Here is a 23026-nt window from a genome sequence, read left to right on the forward strand (position 1 = left end):
ACAGAGAGAGAGAGAGAGAAACACTCCAAACGAAGTTCCAGTTATAACTTTTATTGGTTTGGGGAAGAAGCAAACTAAAGTTCCTCACTTCCTGTCAGCTTTATGTTCTTGCACACATGTGTGTGCGTGTGTGCGTGTCGAGGTCAACGGGACAGAACCGAAACATTCGGGCTTTACAGCACACATTAAAACACACTCCCCCCCCCCCCATCATGAACCTCCCCACGGGGACCAAGAAGTGTTTATTATCCATTTTATTAACTCTAATTATGTAAATATCTACCTGGCAACCGATGTGGAGTAGTACTTTAAACACCAGATGCATTGTGGGTCGTGGGTGTGGCCTGCGTAGTGACCGTTGCACCGATGGGTCACAGGTGTGTTCATCTCAAAAAATTTTTTTTAAAAGCCACATTTTGTTTACAACTAGACGGCCAATCAAAAGCTCTCTCATCGTTTAAAATATTGCGGTGGCCAACGTTCCTCAGGTCCTGAACGCAGCCTCGTGATTGGCTGCTTCTAGCAGAGCGAGGACAGAGATCTTCACACACACACACTTTTTGTCAAGGAGCATTGAGGAAGTTTCCACATCATCAGCACGGTGTTTATTACACATTAAACTATAGAATATTCATTTATGTATCCGTAAAAAAAAAAAAAAGTATTCAGCTTATTTCTCCGTCAGAGGACTGACCGTCCGGGGAACACACACATTTAAAAAAGAAGAAGAAGAAAAGCATTTTGGTCGACTTAACCTCGCTCCGCAACCTCGTTATTCCACTCAAGTCATCTCACAGAGACCGTTACAAGTATGCAAAAATAAAGCCATGGATTCAAGCGGTTGATTGGATGATCGGGGGGAGGGGGAGGGGCCATGACATCATCAGGAAGGTTACACGCTGAGGAAATAACTGGCCAGGTGAGATGTGCGGCGATGAGAATGTCGAGCGTTATTAATAATATAAAATAAACAAGCTGGTCCCGGTAAACAAATCCAGCTTCAACTCGACTTCAGTTTATTAAAAAAAAATTGGGGGGAAAATGCGATGATTGGCCATCTCTCGCCGAGGGTGAGGAATATTTAGGGGACGATAATCCCAAAATACTGGTAACATTTGATCTGACGGCGACAGAAATGAATCATGTCACATCTGGATAAGGCCAAATAAATCCAGATGTTTACGGTGTTTACACCGAGATGACCACCAGGGGGACGGACGAGAAGAATTCCCAACATGTCCGCCCGCCTGTTGGAAGTGAAGCTGTAACTAACTCTACATTAACACTGCCTCCACAGAGCAAGAGATTTATCTTTCTATTTTTAAATTACCCCCCACTCACCCATATATATATATATATTTTAAATCTTCCTTTTGCACTCGAGTTAAAAAAATTATATCTGAAGTAAATTCAAAAAAATTAGACCATATATTACTGTACACAGGTTACCCCACGACACGAATAACAAATCAAAAAACAGATTTTAAATATTTATACCTTTTCTGAGCCGTTTAAATTCTACCCGTGCACAGAATCACAACACGCCGCCGTCGTCAATAAATAAAAATAGAATGCCGTCGTGTGACTCTGGGGGAAGGCTTCCCGACACTACGAGGAGAAACACCAAACGCCCTTTAAGATATATATATATATATTATTGATTTAAAATGACACTTTGTACACGGTGAAGTAAAGTCTTCGCCGCCGCAGCTGCCCGACGAGCCAATGGGAGAGGAGCTCAGTTTGATTGACGGGTCAGAGCGTGGTTCATTAAAAAGGGGGATGGATCTCATCCCCCTTTTTAATGTAAAACGCTCTGACCAAAGTCACGTGACCCTGTATGGCCAGCAGGTGATCGTGTGGTTTTCTCTTCGTGGTCGACGCTCTATACGTTTCATCTTGTTTTTTTAAAGAAAGAAAGAAAACTGGCCTGTCAAAGTCTTCCTTCAGGCAGCTGCGGTGAAACTTTAAAACGATGACATCACCGCTACGCGTCGACCGGAGGAGGCGAGAGGCGGAGGCCCGGACCCGGAGGTGTTATGAAATGAATACAAATACCATCAGCACACGACCTAAAAACAGTTTCCACGATGCTAGATGCAAGTTATACAATACTGCTGGGTAGGCGGGCGGGTTCGGGGGGAAGGTCAACGGAAAGGGGGGGGGTCGTCTGGTGTGGGGGCGTGGCCTCCATCCTCTGGGTCCACCTCGGTCCACCGCGGTCGGTTTGTTCTGGGGGGCTGGGGGGGGGGGGGTCAGTTGTCAGCCAGGTATTTTCCTGAAAAGCATCGGCAAAGAAAATTTTCAGGTGTCAGGTTTCAGGGGTTTATTATTAATCTGCCGTTGAGGCCACGCCCCCATGATGACACACGGCGGTAACGCCAGTACATTAGCCCGGGGGGGGGGGGCTTTTCTCGATTTTACACAGTTTCTTAAATTCACCTTTTAAAGGCTCTTTGCATTATGAAAACATCAAAAGTTGCAGAACAATCTCCTCTCTCTATATAATAGATTTAAAGATTCTTCATATGAGAGCGTATGCCGGCTTATATTTTTTAGTGTTTTAAAAACATATACATTTAAAACTCAGCCTAAATGAACATATATGAATATAACAAATATTCATGGCTTTTACAAAACTTTTCGGATTTTAATATTTTTTTAAAGATTTTTTCCAGGCCTGGAAATAAACCATTTTAAAATTCCAAGACCTTTTCCAGGTTTTCCATGAGCGTACAAACCCTGTGAAGAACTAATCCTCCACAGCTTACATTGATGTTTGACACCAAACAATGATGATGAAGATGATGAAGATGATGATCATGATCAGGGTTCTTACACATGTTGACCAGTGGATTTCCATGACTTTAAACCAAATTTCCACGACCAAACTGAAATCTCGATCGAAAAATGAACAATTTAGAAAATGTTGTTTCTATTATTATAAACGAACATGTGAATATAACAACATTTCCAAGACTTTTCCCAAACTTATGATTTAAGTTTTTTTCATTACTTTTCCAGGCCTGGAAATGACCATTTTATAAATTCCATGCCTTTTCCAGGTTTTCCATGACCGCACGAACCCGGCATGATGATGATGATGATGATCAAGACTTTTTAAATGTCAAATAAAGTGACTTTACCTGAATAACAATGCATAAATAATGAAATGGTTGCGAGTCCGGCCGTCACGTGACGCTCGTCACACATACGTTAAAGGAAACCTTTGTGTGGTTATTAAAATGGCGCACCGACCTGCGGCGAACCTCTTCTTGACGAGGGAGAAGCGGTACCCGGGCCCCGCCAGCTCGATGCCGCAGCCCGACAGCGTGCTGCCCTCGCTGGTGAACTGCACCGCCAGCGCCGCCGGCTTGCTGGGACCCTCCGTGAGCTGGAAGCGGGCCAACAGCGAGCCCACACCTGAGGGGGGGGAGGGGCGGGGCTTTAGAGAGGAATGACTTTCTACAGGCCACACGGGGAAGTCGATGCGATGGTCAAACGCAGCTCTAGATGACCAAAGTTGTTATTTTCTAACTTCTCATGTTCAAAAATGTGTTTTTTTTATTGATATAAAGCGACTGTGGGGTCCGTCTTCTCATCAGGGGGTCGGAGGTTCAATCCCCGCCTTGGTCGACGTGTCCTTGAGCAAGACACCTAACCCTGACTTGCTCCCTGTAGCTGTGTCTACGTATGAATGGAACAGGATGGGAAGTCGCTTTGGATAAAAGCGTCAGCTAAATGAAGTACAAATTTAAAAAAATAAAGAAAGAAATTACAAATCATATCATTTTTTTTAGAGTTACATTTTTAAATTGTTTAACCCTTGTGTTGCCTTCGGGTCATTTTGACCCGATTCAATATTTAACCCTCCTGTCGCCTTCGGGTCAATTTGACCCGATTCAATGTTTAATGTCGGTGTTCTTTCGGGAGTCAACAAACAAACATAAAGTACCTCACACTTAAACTTGGAAAACAATATTAATTCTAATAATTTTCTGGAGATTTTAATAGCTGGGGTCATATTGATCTCAAGGGTAAAATATGTTAGTAAATATAAAGGTAACAGGAGGGTTAAACATTGAATCGGGTCATATTGACCCGAAGGCGACAGGAGGGTGAAACATTGAATCGGGTCAAATTGACCCGAAGGCAACACAAGGGTAAAAAGAAGCCAAAATGATATGTTTTCTATGTTTTGTACATAATTGTATCCTCTAGTTCAGGTTCCTTCTACTGGAGACTATTTAAAGTCCATCCGATGACGTTAGATTATAATTATTATTAAGTCAGACGCACAGATCAAACTAGTAAAATGAGAAGCGGCCACATTGCATTGTGGGAATAGTTCATGGTCCTGCTGACGGGATACGAGGATCTGAACATGGAGCGAATAGATCTTAAAGAACTGATAATCTCAAACACGGGGCCGTTCTCCCTGAATATTAATATCCCTAAACATTTGTACCTCTAACAACCCCGTGCGTCACGTGTTATTCGCTCTGCGCGTACCTCCGTTTTCAGACTTCTGTGAGATGTCAGGAATCTTCCAGAGGATCCGCTGCTGCTCCGCATTCCTGTGAGACAGAGAGGAGAGAGACTCTGTGAGGCCTCTGAAGACCAGGAGGACGTCTCAGTCCCCAACACCTTTGAGCAGGTACGTTATACCAAGATGTACCAAATTTCCATGACCAAACATTTTGTGAAATCTCTGTGTATACACAAGTATAAACCTTAAATGAGACAATAGTTCGATGAAAAGAATACATATTCATATACATACGTATTCTTTTAATAAAACTGCATAAATGAACAGATGAATAAAACATAATGTCCATGACTTTTCCTAAACTTTTGGAAATAAATATTTTTAAGGACTTTTCCAGACCTGGAAATAGACATTTTTACCATATAAATGTTATATATATATAAATATAAATATATACATATGTATATACATATATATATAAATATATACATACGTATAAATATATATAATATATAAATATATATATAAGCTCTTATTTGATCTAATTGTACAAATATGTGATTTGTGTGCGTTTTTCAGCCAGTTTACATGAATGCTATAATTAAGGCAGGGTACATACACATGTTGACTAATGGATTTCTAGGACTTTTCCAGGACTTTAAACCAAATTCCCATGACAGAACGTTTTGTGAGTATAAACCTTAAATGACGCAAATGAATGAGAGACAATAGTTTGATTTAAAGAATAAATATTCATATAAATGTTTATTCTTTTAATCAAACTGTGTAAATTAACATAATTTCCAGGACTTTTCCAAAACTTTTGGGATTACAATTTTTTTTTAAAGGACTTTTCCAGGCCTGGAAATAACTATTTTTAAATACCAGGACTTTTCCAGGTTTTCCCTGCAAGACTTTTTTTATTGTAGGTCAGCAAACAACCCAACATGAAGGTAAGTGGACTCTCGACATAGTCTAATTATTTCATGTAATTAATTTCTGAATATATATTTAACATGTTGTGCACGACGGGTCAAAAGTTTCAGAACACCCCCAAATTTTCCAGTTTTTATTTAAATGTAATCAGTTCAAGTGAAGAACCTGAAATGGTACAAAGGGGAAACAAAAAAGTTTAGTTATCAGAAACTGAAAAATAATGTATAATAAAAACGCCTTTTTCAGGGAACAAGTAATTAAGAGTTAACGACTTGCAGCTGGTCCAAAAGTAAATGAAGCCTTGAGAGTCGATGCTAACGATTCCTCCAGGTGTCTCAACTTTATTTGATTACTGTCTGTATAAAGCAGTGTTGGAAGAATAAATCGCAGATTCCTCTTATAATGGCAAGAAAAAGGCAATTAACAAAGACAGACAGACCATAATAACCCTTAAAAGTGGCGTTCTAAAACCTTTGACCCGTAGTGTGTATTAGTATGCGTGACAGAGTCGATATGGACCGTACCATGCGGCGGGAGGTAAGACCGCCTGTAGTTTTGAAACCCCCCCGTCGACCGGGACCAGGAACTGGACGTTGTTGAGGGCCGTGGGCGTCGCCATGGCGTCCCCGTTGTACTTGTAGTCGATCCTCAGGTCCGTGCTCGTGGGCTCGCACCGCCAGCTCACCGCCAGGTTCAGGGGAATCGACTGGAGCCCCTCCGTTGACACCTGGGGGGAAAACATTTGGGGGGGGGTCCAACATTATGTCACGTACAGTCTCAAGTTGTGATTTCCCAGGGGGCCGAGCGGGCCTCACCTGGTACTTGAGCATGTCCACGTTGTAGTACGTGGCCTGAGGCTTCTGCTCCGCCACCTTCTTCAGGTGGGAGATGAGGTTGGGCATGTTCACCCAGAAGTCCTTGGTGTCGGCCGCGGCGGCGGTGGCGGCGCTGGTGAAGAGCACGGTGGGAAAATAACGTTTTACACACGATTAGAACGGGAGAATCGCATGTTTATTACATTTGTAAAATCGGGGAAACAAGCTCGTTTTGACTTAAATAATAAAGTTTTATAGCATTTTTATTTCACAGTGAGATGAAAAAAAGGTTGGACTTTACAAACGTGAACTATTTGGTTTAAAATAACATTTTATAAAAAGACTTCTTGTATAAGTTTGTTATTTTTTTTAAAAGAAGATATTCTATGAATTGTACACGTTTAAAACTGGAGAATCTAATTCTTAAATTTGTAAAATCAGAGGAAAACAAGCTTGTTTGGAGTTAAAAAATAATGTTTTATAGCATTTTTATTTCACAGTGACACGAAAAAAAAAGGTTGGACTTTTACAAAAGACCTCTTGTATAAATCTGTTATAAAAAAAAAGATATTCTATGAATTTTACACACGATTAAACTGAAGAATCTCATGTTTCTTGAATTTGTAAGATGAATGCATCACGAGGGGGAAACTAGCTTGTTTTGGCAATAACGACTTAAAAAACTAGTTTAACAGCAATTTTATTTTAGTGAGACAAAAAAAAGTCTGACTTTACAAACGTGAATTGTTCAGTTTAAGAAAAGCATTTTTATAAAAATATTTCTCATTTAAATCTATTTAAAAAAAAGCGGATATTCTATGAATTTCATTTAAATATTTTTCAGATCTTACTTATGAATGTTTTTTACGAGCCATATCTCAAGATATTTTAACGAGTTTAAGTCCTAATTCCAAATATTGTGCATATGCACATCTTAACTTTGTTAGTTTTTAGTGAATATATATATATATATGATAAGTTTATATTATTTTCTCCTTTTTGATTACATGACGCAATATGCCGTTTAGGTATTATTAATACACATTATATGCATAGTGAGTGTTTGATTTGGTTTGAATGGAGTTTAGTTGAATTAAAAAACATTCATAACATGTAGAAAATGTGTTTTAAATCCAATATAGACTACCGTTCAAAAGTTTGGCGTCACTTAGAAATGTCCTTATTATCCAATGAAGATAACATTAAATGAATCATAAACACTCTCTCTACATAGTTAATGTGTACATGACTATTCTCTGGTGTTTAATGAGGTCTCTACAGAGGTGTGTAGAGGCCCATGTCCAGTGTTCTAATGGTACATTGTGTTATCGCCTGAGAAGACTAGCGGAGGGGTGGAAAACCCTTTAAACCCTTTTTATGTGAGCGCAGCTGAAAACAGTTATGCTGCTGAGAGAAGCTATAAAACTGGCCTTCCTTTGAGCCACAAGAATAACTACATTAATATTTACAATAAAAATCATTATTTATAACCTTGTCAATGTCTTGACTAGATTTTATACTCATTTTGCAATTAATTTGATAAATGAAAGTGAGAGTTTTCATGGAAAACACAACATTGTCTGGGTGACCCCTAACTTTTGAACGGTAGTGGAATGAATTCCAAGATGGCCGACAAAGCATCCAGCCATCTTGGAATCCGTCCCTGGTGTTGCGGGTGAGGTGGTGAGGTGGTGTCAGTGGTGTCAGTGGTGAGGTGGTGTCAGTGGTGAGGTGGTGTCAGTGGTGAGGTGGTGTCAGTGGTGAGGTGGTGTCAGTGGTGAGGTGGTGAGGTGGTGTCAGTGGTGTCAGTGGTGAGGTGGTGTCAGTGGTGTCAGTGGTGAGGTGGTGTCAGTGGTGAGGTGGTGTCAGTGGTGAGGTGGTGACAGTGGTAAGGTGGTGAGGTGGTGTCAGTGGTGAGGTGGTGAGGTGGTGAGGTGGTGTCAGTGGTGTCAGTGGTGAGGTGGTGAGGTGGTGTCAGTGGTGAGGTGGTGTCAGTGGTGAGGTGGTGACAGTGGTAAGGTGGTGAGGTGGTGAGGTGGTGTCAGTGGTGAGGTGGTGTCAGTGGTGAGGTGGTGAGGTGGTGTCAGTGGTGAGGTGGTGTCAGTGGTGAGGTGGTGTCAGTGGTGAGGTGGTGAGGTGGTGTCAGTCGTGAGGTGGTGTCAGTGGTGTCAGTGGTGAGGTGGTGTCAGTGGTGAGGTGGTGAGGTGGTGAGGTGGTGTCAGTGGTGAGGTGGTGAGGTGGTGAGGTGGTGTCAGTCGTGAGGTGGTGTCAGTGGTGTCAGTGGTGAGGTGGTGTCAGTGGTGAGGTGGTGAGGTGGTGTCAGTCGTGAGGTGGTGTCAGTGGTGAGGTGGTGTCAGTGGTGAGGTGGTGAGGTGGTGTCAGTCGTGAGGTGGTGTCAGTGGTGAGGTGGTGAGGTGGTGTCAGTCGTGAGGTGGTGTCAGTGGTGTCAGTGGTGAGGTGGTGAGGTGGTGTCAGTGGTGAGGTGGTGTCAGTGGTGTCAGTGGTGAGGTGGTGAGTTGTTGACAGTGGTGAGGTGGTGAGTTGTTGAGGTGTTGAGGTGGTGTCAGTGGTGAGGTGGTGTCAGTGGTGTCAGTGGTGAGGTGGTGTCAGTGGTGAGGTGGTGTCAGTGGTGAGGTGGTGTCAGTGGTGAGGTGGTGAGGTGGTGTCAGTGGTGTCAGTGGTGAGGTGGTGTCAGTGGTGTCAGTGGTGAGGTGGTGTCAGTGGTGAGGTGGTGAGGTGGTGTCAGTGGTGAGGTGGTGTCAGTGGTGAGGTGGTGACAGTGGTAAGGTGGTGAGGTGGTGAGGTGGTGTCAGTGGTGAGGTGGTGTCAGTGGTGAGGTGGTGAGGTGGTGTCAGTGGTGAGGTGGTGTCAGTGGTGAGGTGGTGAGGTGGTGTCAGTCGTGAGGTGGTGTCAGTGGTGTCAGTGGTGAGGTGGTGTCAGTGGTGAGGTGGTGAGGTGGTGAGGTGGTGTCAGTGGTGAGGTGGTGAGGTGGTGAGGTGGTGTCAGTCGTGAGGTGGTGTCAGTGGTGTCAGTGGTGAGGTGGTGTCAGTGGTGAGGTGGTGAGGTGGTGTCAGTCGTGAGGTGGTGTCAGTGGTGAGGTGGTGTCAGTGGTGAGGTGGTGAGGTGGTGTCAGTCGTGAGGTGGTGTCAGTGGTGAGGTGGTGAGGTGGTGTCAGTCGTGAGGTGGTGTCAGTGGTGTCAGTGGTGAGGTGGTGAGGTGGTGTCAGTGGTGAGGTGGTGTCAGTGGTGTCAGTGGTGAGGTGGTGAGTTGTTGACAGTGGTGAGGTGGTGAGTTGTTGAGGTGTTGAGGTGGTGTCAGTGGTGAGGTGGTGTCAGTGGTGAGGTGGTGAGTTGTTGAGGTGGTGTCAGTGGTGAGGTGGTGTCAGTGGTGAGGTGGTGAGGTCATTACCAGCAGAGCAGCTGGGGGTTAGGCAGCACATGCTCCAGCCGGCTGTAGTTGGTTATGCTGAAGGTTAGCACGGCGGGCGACGGGTTATTGGCAAAGTGCCGCGTGATGCCTGCCGGAAACGACAGAACCATCTCACCTATGACCTTCACCACACACCTGAGGGGAGGAGGAAGACCACACGCGTGTGTTAGAGACACGCCGCATGTACAGCGGACACGTCATTTGTCAATTTAGCGTTTTTCTTCTTTGTATATTCTAAAAAAAATAACAACATTGCAATGGATCCAGCTTTACGCCGCTGATTTCATTTTAAAACCTTAAGTAAAGAGGTACACATGAAACAAAGTCGGGGTTACATGTTGTACTACCGTGTCATTTGCAGGTTCTCATCATTTCAAGTGTTGATTGTAAAATTAACAGTTAGTTTTAGATCATAAACAGCGTTAAACATGAATAACATGCACATGTATATAAGCAGTTAATAACAGCTCGTTGACCTACTTGTTGGGGTTGGCTCCTTTAAAGAAGGCGTTGACCGTCTCTGTGAACGCGGCGGCCACAGGGAGAGTGTCCTGAGCCCCCATGGTGAGAGGACTGGGCCCCCGGGAGCAGCCTGGAGGACACACACACACACATATATATATAGCATAGTAGCTTTAACCCACTGTCACAATACAGTCAACGGACGTCGATAATTAAGAGATGCAGAACCCCCAAACCAGGACTCTACTCTCTTCTCTTCCGAACCAGCAGCGTGTGGATGGAATGAGAACTACACACAAACACACAATACAACTTATTTGGAATGAGAACTACACACACAATAAAACTCATTTGCTATGAGGACACTGTGTGTTAGTACGGTGGCGTGAGAACAGCAGGTTACGCGTGAAGAGGTCGTTCTCTGTTCTTTCGACTGAAGTCATTAAATACAGATAAAGCAGCGGCTCCGTCGTCGTGGTTCTGCCGACTCGTCGAGTTCCTTCTCCTCACGCCGAGAACAACAGATCCTCTCCTCTGTCCCCTTCGTCTCTATTTGATGGAGCAAACATTAACTAGATATACAACATAAATAAACTCTATCTTACGTTGTGTTACGATATGTTACGATACGATATGTTACCATATGTCACGATATGTTACGTTATCTTACAGTATGTTACGATATGTTACGAAACGATATGTTACGATACGATATGTTACGATATGTTACGATATGATACGATATGTCACGATACATTATGTTACGATATGTCACAATACGATATGTTACGATATGATACAGTCTGTTACGATGTCACGATACGTTTTGATACGATGTTACGATACGATGTTACGATATGTTACGATACGATGTTACGATATGATACGTTATGTTACGATATGTTACGTTATGTTACGCTATGATACAATATGTTCCGATACGGTATATTCCGATATGATACAATAAGATACGGTATGTTACCATATGTTACGTTATGTTCCGATATGTTAAGATACAGTATGATATGTTACGATATGTTACTATATGTTACGATACGGTATGTTACGATATGGTACGATACAGTATGTTACGATATGATACGGTATATAACGATATGTTGATATATATTAAGATATAATACAATATATGCTACAATATGATACTATGTTACGATATGATACGATATTTTACGATACAAAGTTACGATATGATACGATGTGTTACGATATAAAAACGATGTGCTCTAGTGCCTAATGCAGCTCATTGCTTTCCACCTGCTGCTGGCATGACGTCATTACACCTCCGTCCAGGGAGCGTCGGTCATTCACATTCATGATTCCGCAATTCAGAAACTAAATTATAAACTTTCCTGAAATTCTGATTTATCAAATAATACACTTGTGACTCTTAAAAATCCCTTTTATCATTATTTAAAACAATGTGTTACACTCTTTGATTGAATAAGCAACAGGTAGATGAGAAAGGAAAGACAAGAGGCAGATTGAGAGAGAGAAATAGATGCAGACATGCTTATTGCAGACATGCCGTTAAAGCTGAAATATTTCGACAAGATCAAAAAGATCAAAGAGACCGAAGATCCAACCCAAAAAAAACAAAAAGCAACGACAAGGAAGATTAGTGAAGTACATGAAGAACGAGGATTCTTTTTGAAATGAGAAGGTAGAGGAAGATATGACAAGACTGCATATGAGGGGAGGGGGAGGGGGGGCTCAGCCAGGAGTGATGGAGGGATTGAAAAGGAGGGAAAGGAAGGAGAGGGAAGGGAGGAGGGAGAGAAGGACCAGGTCAGGGGGAGAGAGGGTGGGGGGGGGGGGGTCGAAGCTTGCACAAATGAGCCTCAGAAGAGAGAGAGAGAGTGTGAGAGAAAACTTACCTTCAAAGGTTAAATAAAACTTCCCTCTGTCAAACCAGACAAGGGACGGCTGGTCATTCTCTGTGTGGGGGAGGGGTGGAGGGAGGAAGGAGGGATGAAAGGGAGGGGAGTGGGTGAGGAGGGGGGAGTGGGGGGTGAGAAGGAGAGAAGGACAGTAGCGTGAGTCTCACATGGTTCTAATCACACGTCGCGGTGGGGGTGAAACGTGGGGGTGGAGGGCCCGGAGAGGGCCGAGAAGAGGCGGAGCGGCGGACGCCCGGTGTCTTGTTGTGAGCGAGAGCGTGAGGAGAGAGAGAGGAGAGAGAGAGAGAGGAGAGAGAGAGAGAGAGAGAGGAGAGACAGGTGGAGCGAGGGCCAGGTGTGTTTCCTCCAGTGAGTAACTTCCTAAAGGTGATTCTACAACGTGATGATTTAAACGACACTACTTTCTCCAACAGTGGCAGATTGTTCTTTTATCTATTTTAGGCCTCTCTCTCTCTCTCTCTCTCTGTGTGTGTGTGTGTCTCTCTCTCTGTGTGTGTGTGTCTCTCTCTCTCTCACTCTGTGTGTGTGTGTGTGTCTCTCTGTGTGTGTCTCTCTCTCTCACTCTGTGTGTGTGTGTGTCTCTCTGTGTGTGTCTCTCTCTCACTCTGTGTGTGTGTGTCTCTCTGTGTGTGTGTCTCTCTCTCTCTCTCACTCTGTGTGTGTGTGTGTCTCTCTGTGTGTGTGTCTCTCTCTCACTCTGTGTGTGTGTGTGTCTCTCTGTGTGTGTGTCTCTCTCTCTCACTCTGTGTGTGTGTGTCTCTCTCTCTCTCTCCGTGTATCTGTGTGTACCTCTGTGTCTCTCTCTCTGTGTGTGTGTCTCTCTATGTGTGTGCATCTCTATGTGTGTGTGTATCCTTGTGTGTGTGTGTGTGTGTCCTCCACTATTCAAATCTTCTTCTTTAAAAAAAAAATGGCAAGCAGCCGGTCGTGTTCAACGACGGCCTGCAGGGGGCAGCACTGAGACCATCCCAAGTTCAGGAGCCAGATCCCCCAGGGATCAGACGATGAAGATGAAGATGAAGACATTCTGGCCTCACAGGGACTAAACTAAACGTGCTTTCAGGAAGTCACGCTTAACTTTAATCTAATAAAATTCATCAACTGGAGCTCCACAGATACATTTACTCATATGAATGCAGGTGTGTCGGGGGATGAGAGCAGAAGAGAACAAAGGGGCAGGTGCTGAGAGAGGGGGCGGGGCTTAGGGGTTGTGCTTTCCTATGGCTTGAGAGTGCAAGAGTGACAGGTGTGACAGGCGGGCGGCCGGGCGGTCAGTGTGGGAGGAGCCTGAGGCTTTGGCGCCAGGTGGAGGTCGGCTGAACTTTGAGGAGGTGGAGAGACGACGGCATGAATACAGAACAGCTGCTGCCGCTCGTCTGGTTCTCATGCAAGACTTCAGCTCCGACGCTGACTGGTGTGTGTGTGTGTGTGTGTGTGTGTGTGTATGTGTGTGTGTGTGTGAGTGAGAGAGAATTACTGACAATATGGATCTCAAGGGCCCAGAGATAAGCAGCTCTTCAGACACGCTCATTAAACACACACACACACACACATTGAGCAAACACACACACACACACACACACACATTGAGCAAACACACACACACACACATTGAGCAAACACACACACACACATTGAACAAACACAACCCACACACAGACACACACTCATTGAACACACACACACACACACATTGAACACACACACACACACACACGCACACACTGAAAGCAAACACACTCATTCAACACATTGAACACACACACACTCATTGAACACAGACCACACACACACACTCATTGAACAAACACACACACGCACTAAAGGTATCTGGGAGGAACTGCTCTGCACAAACACAATATTATATGTTGCCAAGAAAAGGACACAGGGTTGCCATGGCGACATGGTCATAAGACAGGAAGGTCTGATGGGGGGGGGGGGGGCATAGGGGTGAACACAAAAACAAACACAATGTTACGCAACAGTTGAAGCTGTTCGTCTCATCGCTGCTTTCCCTTCTTTTTCTCTGGCAGATTTTGTCTGCGGATAACAAGAGAGCGACTGAAAGAAAGAGAGCGACTGAAAGAGAGAGAGAGAGAGACTGAAAGAAAGAGAGAGACTGAAAGAGAGAGAGAGCCTGAAAGAAAGAGAGAGACGATAGAAGACACAGAGAAAGAAAGAGCAATGAAAGAGATAGAAGACAGAGGGAGAGAGAATAGAGAGAGTGACTGAAAGAGAAGATAGAGAGAGAGAGACTGAAAGAGAGAGAAAATAGAGAGATGGAAAGAGAGATTGAAAGAGCAAGAGACACTGAAAGAGAGAGAGAAAGAGAGAGCCACTGAAAGAGAGAGAAGACAGAGAAAGAAAGAGCGATTGAAAGAGATAGAAGACAGAGAGAGAGAGGGAGAAGAGAGAGCGACTGAAAGAGAGAGACGACAGAGAGAGAGAGAGAGAGAGAAGAGAGAGCGACTGAAAGATAGAAGACAGGGAGAGAGAGAGAAGAGAGAGCGACTGAAAGATAGAAGACAGGGAGAGAGAGAGAAAATAGAGAGACTGAAAGAGAGAGAGAAAGAGAGCCACTGAAAGAGAAAAGATAGGAGAGAGAGGAACTGAAAGAGAGAGAGACTGAGATGTGTGGAGAGGTTTCGAGTCGCCAAACATTGAAGGAAAACGACCATTTGACAGAAAAGCCGCCACATTTAAAAAGAACGAGATGAGTGTCAAAACGTGACGAAGACGAGTGAAGTGTCAGGAGATGAAGGATAACGAGATGTTAACGTGACTCATCATTGAGATGAAACAAGACCCCAACAACGCCTCGCTGTCCAGACACCTGACAGGAGAGGAGAGGGCATGAAGACCCCGCCCCCCCCAGCGAGTCAGTGTCTCCCACCGGTGGGCAGTTTGTCAACGTAAACGTCGTCTTCTGACGAGCCGAAAAGGAAATAAAGAGACAAACAAACGGCAGAAGAAGAAGAAGAAGCAGAAAGCAAAATTAACAAAAGAAAAAAATCATAAAATTGGACCAAAAAAAATCTTAAAAAGTAACAAATAAATCAAAAAATTAAAAAGCAGCTAAAAAATGTAAATAAAGATGAGAATAAACTGAAATAGTGTCAGTTTATAATGAAAGTCTCGGTGACCTTTATAATGATATGTATTTATGGAAAGCCTCGTTACGGTCTCAATCTAGAGGAGACATTTACTTTGTCGTTTTTTCTCAGTAATCAGTTTTTTTAAAAAGCAACCAGGGACAAAATTATGTTTTTATGTAACTGCTGCTGCCTCCAGAGTCTGTTTCTTAAATCTATGAAGACTCAGCCGTGTTACAATCTACTGTGATTTGATATCATCCATTTACAACTCTGCATTAATGAATGAAAATAAGGTTTGTTTGAGCTTTAATTAGCAACCTGCTTCATCTGCCTCACATATTGACGAGTGTGAGTGTAAATAAATACATGCGTCTGTGTGCGTCAACCTAAACCAGACATAACTGTGTAAAGTTTAACGATATTAATTCTTATTTTAAATGAATAAAAAACACATGTTTTACATAATCCGTCCCCAGATACAAACTGCTGCCATGCACGGTTTTAAGATGCCACTCCGAATGTTGGCACTATTACTTCATTGAGTCCAGAAAACTGAACTTTTATAAATAATCAGAACAAAATGCGTGACACATAACAAAAAAAGAAGAAAAAAAAAACTGAGCGCAAGGAAGGACGGGGCCGGTGCGTCAAGGAAGAACTTTTAATCTTAAAACATGGAGACGGCCGCCTGTCGCCATGGAGACGGGCCGAGGGGTCACACACCTGACACGGACACGGAGAGCTCTTTATTGACGGTCGGGGTGGTGGCGGCGCTCATGGAGTTGGTGGAGGAGATGGAGGAGGTGCTCTCGGCCCGCGCCAACGGGGCCACGGGGGGGGGGCTGGCCGAGTGGACCGGCGGGCTGAACGGAACCATCTGAACGGGGGACACAAAGGTCAGGGAAGGTTTTACCATCGCTTGTTTTGTTTTTGTTGGGGAAGATCTTTAACCAGAATGAGTCATTTCAAGTAATTAGAAGGTTTCTTCACTTTTTTCCTAGTGAAATTATTTTTTCTATTTTTTGGGGCGTTTTTTCTGATCTGATGTGAGGTCAAAGGTCAGTGACGTCGTATGCGAACAGATCGTAAAGCCCGCTGAGGCAAATTTGTAAATGTGTGATATTGGGCTATACAAACAGGGGTCATACACATGTTGACCAATGGGTGTCCAGGACTTTAAACCACATTTCCATGACTAAACATTTTTTAAATTTAAATTTCTTGGTGTATACATGAAAAAGTGAGAACATGTATTTAAACTAACAATGAAAATCCCAAAGCATAACATATATGACCTTAAATGACTCAAATGAATGAGAGACAATAGTTTGATTAAAAGAATAAACATTTATGTCTTTTCAGTTAAGGTGCGTTCACTTGCAGCGTGGAAAAATGTGCGAGTATGAAAGAGCGTATGACGGCTTAGATTTAGAGCGTCATTCTTTTAAAAAGCATAATAATTATTTAAAACTCAGTGTAAAATGCACATAAGAATATAACAAACGTTCATGACTTTTCCAAAAATGTGGGGATTTTTTTGCCAAATAACCATTTTAAAATTCCAAGACTTTCCCAGGTTTTCCCTGGCCGTACGAACTGAATTGAATCATATAACTTACTGCGTCTCCGACAGACGGTTTCCCCGGCGGAAGTTTAGGCCGTGACGGGGGCCGGGGTGGAGGAGGTGGAGGGGTGGGGCCGACCGACGGAGGAGTGGCGGGTCGCACCGGGGAGGAGGCGCCTGTGGAGGAGCACGGGGACAGACGGGCTTTATGCCGGACGGACAGAACCGAGACACTTCGGAAAGCATGTTTCCTGATTCGATTATGGAAATACATCTTCATGCAAACAGTGTACATGTAGAGCGTGTGACTGTAATCTAACAATGGGACGCACGCCTCTGGAAAGAATTAAGAACAACAACCTCCCTGAGTATCCGGCAGGATTCAGATTTTCATGAAGCTGTAACCACCAAAACAAGGATATATAAAAAAGAATATATATATATATATAAATGAATAAATATATATATATAAATAAATGAATATATATACAAATATAAATAAATATTTGTATATATAAATATAAATAAATATACATTTATATATATATACATATAAATATATGCGAAGGATATATATTTTATTAAATCGGCCACTAATGGCAGAGTGCTGTGTATTACATCTTTTTTTTTTACCCAAAAATTACTCATTAAAAAAGATTTTTTACATCCGGGTACATCACTGAAAAAAGGTTGAGAACCACCGGACGAGAGTCATGGACCACGACTCACCACTATTTGAGCCTCCCGGTCCGGACGTGGGACCTGGCGACGACACCACGGTCCGATACGTCGGGGGAGGAGGTGGGGGGTGCGTACTCCGGCTGCCCTGGGTGGCGTCGCCGGGCGAGGCGGCGGTTTCGCTCCCGCCGTCTTTGGATTGGAGGACGTCAGAGTTCTTGGGCCGCTCCTCCGGAGACGGAACCAGAAGGACGGAGCACGCTGCGGCGGGAGGGGCGCTTGCTTTCGGAGCGGGGGCTGGTGGCAAGCTGGAGGCGGAGTCTAAAGGAGTGGGAGGAGAAGAAGGGGGAGGAGACTCGAGCTCCTTTGGAGAGGCGGCGAGATGCCGAGCCTCTGGGGTCGGAGGAGGAGACGAGGGGGCGGACAGTGCGGCGGGCTCCTCCGAGGAAGTGGGGGAGGTTGGGAGCGGGGGCGCCGGCTCTTCTTCTGGGGGAGGGGACACGGGGAGAGGCGGGGCGGGCTCTTGTGGAGAAGGTGGCGACGGAGGCACGGTCGGGGCGGCGGCTTCGGGCCGAGGAGGAGAGCCCGGGAAGGGAGGCGCCGGTTCCTCGGGCGATTCTGCACTGAAGCAGACCCACGCGTCACTCGTCTCCTCGCCAGCAGGGGGCGCCGGCTCTTCCGGGCCAAAGATGTTGTCCAGGTCCGCGATGGAGGAAACTTCTGAGACAGACAACCAGCGAGGAGTCAGAGGCTGGAGGAGCTGCTCGGTTAACGGGAAGACCGACAGAGACGGAGAGGATTCATCCTGAGGTGAGAGGAGCTCTTACCAGCGACGTCTGCAGAGGGGGGGGCGGTCGACGGGGGGCCGGTCGGGACATTCTTGGGCGGAAGAGGAGGCGGAGCTGCAAGAACATTAAAAAAAGTGGAACAACGAATACTCAGGACTTCAGATGAAAAAATAGCCTTTTGGCTAATAACTCAGACGCATATTAAATAAATAAATTAAATAGTCCCATAAAACAGGAAGTTATGTCCGAATAAACTTTGAAGATTGTCGATTGTTGCAAATAAAGAAGTAAAGTTGAACAGATGAGCCTGAAACACACATTCAGGTCACAAAAGCATTTTTCACCACACCCCCCAAATGAAAACATGCGGTCAAGCTCATTCAGTCACCAGCATGCCAGATGCAAGGAGGACGGGCTGGTGCATCATGGGAAAATCTCTTACATAACAAACTACAACCAGCATTCAACCCTTTGGGTGTGAACTGAAGAAGAAGAAGAAGAAGAAGAAGAAGAAGAAGAAGAAGAAGAAGAAGAAGAAGAAGAAGAAGAAGGCGGGGTTATGAAACTTACTTCCTGTGGGGAAGGCTCTTGTCCGAGAGGCTTGGGGCTCTGAGAGCAGAGCGGCCCCCCAGGGGTCCGACTCAGAGGGCCCCCCTGAGGGGACAGAACAGGTCAGGAGGTCAGAGCCACAACGCTCCTCAAAGGGTTCGGATCCTTTGCTTCTCATGAGGTTTATTCGGGACGGCGAGCGACGACTTCAGAGGCCGAGCACCGGCGACATGAGACGATGGCTCGATGAAAACAATAAACATTCACGTCTTCTCACTTGAGGTGCGTTCACTTGCAGCGCGGAAAAACGTGCGAGTATTAAAGAGTGTAAGCCGGCTTATATTTTGTGCGTCAATCTTTAAAAAAAAGCATATTAATGAATAAAAAACGTCAAGACTTTTGCAGGTTTTCCATGACCGTGCTGCAAACCACAAGACCGGATTCCAGACCTCTGGACTCTATAACCTTCATGAAGGTCGGATGTCTGGCAGAGTCACGGCATTAAACCAGGAGACTGATCGCAATACATACCATGCCTCGACAACAATAGTGAAATCCCCTTAAAGCACTCATCATACTCTCCACGAGGTCATATGACACACACACCACGACCAGAGAGTTTCTATACGACACACACACCACGACCAGAGAGTTTCTATACGACACACACACCACGACCAGAGAGTTTCTATACGACACACACACGACCAGAGTTTCTATACGACACACACACCACGACCAGAGAGTTTCTATATGACACACACACTACGACCAGAGAGTTTCTATACGACACACACACTACGACCAGAGAGTTTCTATACGACACACACACCACGACCAGAGAGTTTCTATACGACACACACACCACGACCAGAGAGTTTCTATACGACACACACACTACGACCAGAGAGTTTCTATACGACACACACACCACGACCAGAGAGTTTCTATACGACACACACACCACGACCAGAGTTTCTATACGACACACACACCACGACCAGAGAGTTTCTATATGACACACACACTACGACCAGAGAGTTTCTATACGACACACACACTACGACCAGAGAGTTTCTATATGACACACACACTACGACCAGAGAGTTTCTATACGACACACACACCACGACCAGAGAGTTTCTATACGACACACACACCACGACCAGAGTTTCTATACGACACACACACCACGACCAGAGAGTTTCTATACGACACACACACTACGACCAGAGAGTTTCTATACGACACACACACTACGACCAGAGAGTTTCTATACGACACACACACCACGACCAGAGAGTTTCTATACGACACACACACCACGACCAGAGAGTTTCTATACGACACACACCTTCTCTTTACGATCTTGTGAAGATGAAACCATCGTCATGAGTTACCAGTCGTCACATAAGAGCTTGTTGTTGTTTTCGGGGTCTGACCGAATGTATAAAGGGAATTTGTGTCGGGTCGGTGTCAGTCGTGCCGGACGTGGCGGTTGCGTAACGGCGCGGAGAACCGGACCGCTACGTCCTACGTGATTGGCCGAGAGCGGCGCACGCGAAGGTGACCCATTTCAACTGTGATCCTTTCGCAAAGACGGATGGGAGAGAATCCACAACGGCACAGAGAGCCTGAGGGAAGACCGATGACGTCAGAGAAATAGGTGAGGGGGGGGGGGGGGGGGCTGGCAGCTTTAAAAGAGACAATAAGTGTGTTTATTGTGTTGCCGGTGACAACCGTTGACACACAGACGGAAGGACGCAGCGAGGACGCTCACCTTCACTTTTTGGTTCTCCGAAGCCCGTTTCCAACGGAGGCCCAAATAAGTCTGTGGTGTCCTCAGAGACCGGCGGTGGTTGACTGCTGCAACGGTCAGAGAAGAGATGATGTCAGGACACACGACATCTCAGGTGTGGATTCTATCGCCCTATCATGCAGCAGGTAGAACACGTGTGAAGATGAACAATAAGTTAACAAACTGTATGATAGTTTCAAGACGTTGAACCAAGAGAACGAAACCACTCAGAACTAGAAGGGGCACCCGGTAGAGCGCATACCTTCGCCTATCACAAGATTGGGCATTGAATTATGAACATGTTGGCATTAGTTGCATGACAATTGGATAAAACTTGACCGCGCTATGATAAAAAGAAGATGTTGACCTTTTCATGACCTTGACGTTGACCTTTGACCCGATCGATCCCAAAATCTAATCAAATGGTCCCCGGATAATAACCAATCATCCCACCAAATTTCATGCGATTCGGTTTAATACTTTTTAAGTTATGCGAATAACACGCAAACACGCACGCATACAAATAAATACACGGCGATCAAAACATAACCTTCCGCATTTTCAATGCGAAGGTAATAAATGGCTCATTACGCTTTTTTTCCTTCTTCTTTTCAATCTGCTGCCATCTTAGGATCAATTAATTTTATGGTTGGCTGTATCCTAAATGGTAACTGTATTATTGCAATTATTAATGAATAAATATGAATGACTGTCTCCTGGTGCGGGACGGACGGCAGACATGGGAACAAACATAACATACATGTGGACACTAAGAAAAAGCCATTACAACTAGTTCTGTAACTTAAAATGCAACTGTACACGTACAAGTGGGACCAGCATTCATACGAGAAGGACATGAAGGTATTCAGACCTCGCACTGAGCAAAGGGTCTGAATACTGACGACCAGGAGATATTTCAGTTTTTCTTTTTTAATAAATGTGCAAAAATCTCTACATTTTTAATTTTTTTCTGTCCAGAGGAGGAGCCGAGTCACAAATAAAAGGAACTTTTTAGATTTGAGCAAATGGCTGCAATGAAACAACGAGTGAACATTTCTATAGATCCCTTCTTTCCCCGATATCCTTTCTTAATATAATGTGTTCTAAAGGAACGCCGCAGCCCGATGGATGAAGCCGTCGAGTCGCGTGCAGAAAGCTTCAGGGCGTGAACACCAGGGGAACATCTGAGACTGGATCGAGGTCCATGACCACGACCAACTATTCAGACACTCTGTGGTCCTCATTGTGTTCATGTAACTCTGTCATGATTCCTTCTGGTCACATGACCTCTATTCTTCTGTCCATCCTGGAGAGGGATCCTCCTCCGTTGCTCTCCTGAAGGGTTCTTCACTTTTTTTTTACCCCTGAAATGTTGTTATTTTATTTCTTGGGACGACATCCCTGACCTTTGACCTTGACATCGGAACAGGAACAACTCCCGATCCGATGTCAAGGTCAAAGTTCAGGGATGTATATTTACAAAGTGTAAAGCCCTCCCTTTGTAATTTGTGATATTGGGCTATACAATATAAACTGAATTGAATTGAGTGACGTGAAAATACTGTGAAATAAAGTGACGCACTGATAGCTGCGTGAGGTCGTTGGGTCACTTATTAAAGACCCGAATGCCTCTCCGAGCTTCACAGAGTGCGTCTTGGTGGGACGGACCGCGAGGCCCGTGAGGTGCATACCTGGGGAGCTGCGGCGCCGCTGTGGGGGCCGCTGTGGGCGGGGGCGGGGCCACGGCGACGCGTCTCGGTCTGGCGATCTCCTCACCTGGAGGAACGCAGAGGTCAGCGGAGCAGACGTGACCCCGGGGTCACGTTAAAGTCACACTTATGAAACAATGGCAACGTGGCCTGAGAGCGGTACTCACTGGATGGGTTCCTTTTCAGAGCCTGGGACATGAAGAAAACAAAAAGACACGAAAACAGAGAAGAGTCACTCACAAGTCAAATGGTCTGAAAGCATCTGTCTGTCATGTGACTGAAGATGATTACATGAGTCAAACAGCTGCGAATAAATCAACAGATTATTTTAATGTGACACCCGTGTGTATGTGAGCATATGTATGAATATTCCCCCTGTGAGGAGGGGGGGGGGGCTGTTGAGATGAGAAGACACGACGACGGGCAGCGACTGAAGTGAGACATCAAAGGGCCCAGCTGTCACCCCCCCCCCCCCCCTATAGAGACGGAGCACGAAGCCATTCGAAGAAACACAGACACACGAATGTTGAGAATCTGGAGAAGTTAAATTATAAATTAAAAAATTTTAAATATCAAAATGTCAACGTTTTTTATCCGTCGCCTCGGACACCGAAACCCACCGACGCATCTTCTCCCTCATTCAACCGGCTCACAGGAGGAAAAGGTGAAGAGCAAGATGAAGATGAAGATGGAATGAGTAACTTACCGGGCTCCGTCTCTGTGACCAGCAAAAAGGAAGAGAGAAGAGACACCTGGTCAGAGAGTGACAGATCAGTACCGCAGACTTCCTGTAGG

At 44.9% G+C, this 23026-nt stretch overlaps 1 protein-coding gene across 6 annotated transcripts in view; it reads right to left on the bottom strand.

Moving 5' to 3' along the window:
- Positions 1-35: 35 nt before the first annotated feature.
- Positions 36-23026, bottom strand: part of sgip1a (SH3GL interacting endocytic adaptor 1a) — a 43527-nt gene continuing 20536 nt past the window's right edge. For 4 of the 6 annotated variants that reach the window (XM_056414092.1, XM_056414091.1, XM_056414094.1 and 1 more), the window contains 17 exons: positions 22938-22949; positions 22399-22420; positions 22214-22298; positions 20505-20590; positions 18746-18829; positions 18215-18289; positions 17439-18107; positions 16765-16886; positions 15869-16022; positions 12027-12086; positions 10150-10261; positions 9649-9804; positions 6241-6373; positions 5950-6152; positions 4513-4577; positions 3259-3423; positions 36-2278 (listed from right to left, as the gene is read on the bottom strand). In XM_056414092.1, the coding sequence (XP_056270067.1) occupies positions 2256-2278; positions 3259-3423; positions 4513-4577; positions 5950-6152; positions 6241-6373; positions 9649-9804; positions 10150-10261; positions 12027-12086; positions 15869-16022; positions 16765-16886; positions 17439-18107; positions 18215-18289; positions 18746-18829; positions 20505-20590; positions 22214-22298; positions 22399-22420; positions 22938-22949 (2226 nt within the window). In that variant the 3' untranslated portion in view covers positions 36-2255. The remainder of the gene's footprint in view (positions 2279-3258; positions 3424-4512; positions 4578-5949; positions 6153-6240; positions 6374-9648; positions 9805-10149; positions 10262-12026; positions 12087-15868; positions 16023-16764; positions 16887-17438; positions 18108-18214; positions 18290-18745; positions 18830-20504; positions 20591-22213; positions 22299-22398; positions 22421-22937; positions 22950-23026) is intronic. The other 2 variants (XM_056414093.1, XM_056414095.1) reach the window with 2 other exon arrangements.

This window comes from Pseudoliparis swirei, chromosome 5, assembly GCF_029220125.1.
Source record: "Pseudoliparis swirei isolate HS2019 ecotype Mariana Trench chromosome 5, NWPU_hadal_v1, whole genome shotgun sequence".
NCBI lineage: Eukaryota > Metazoa > Chordata > Actinopteri > Perciformes > Liparidae > Pseudoliparis > Pseudoliparis swirei.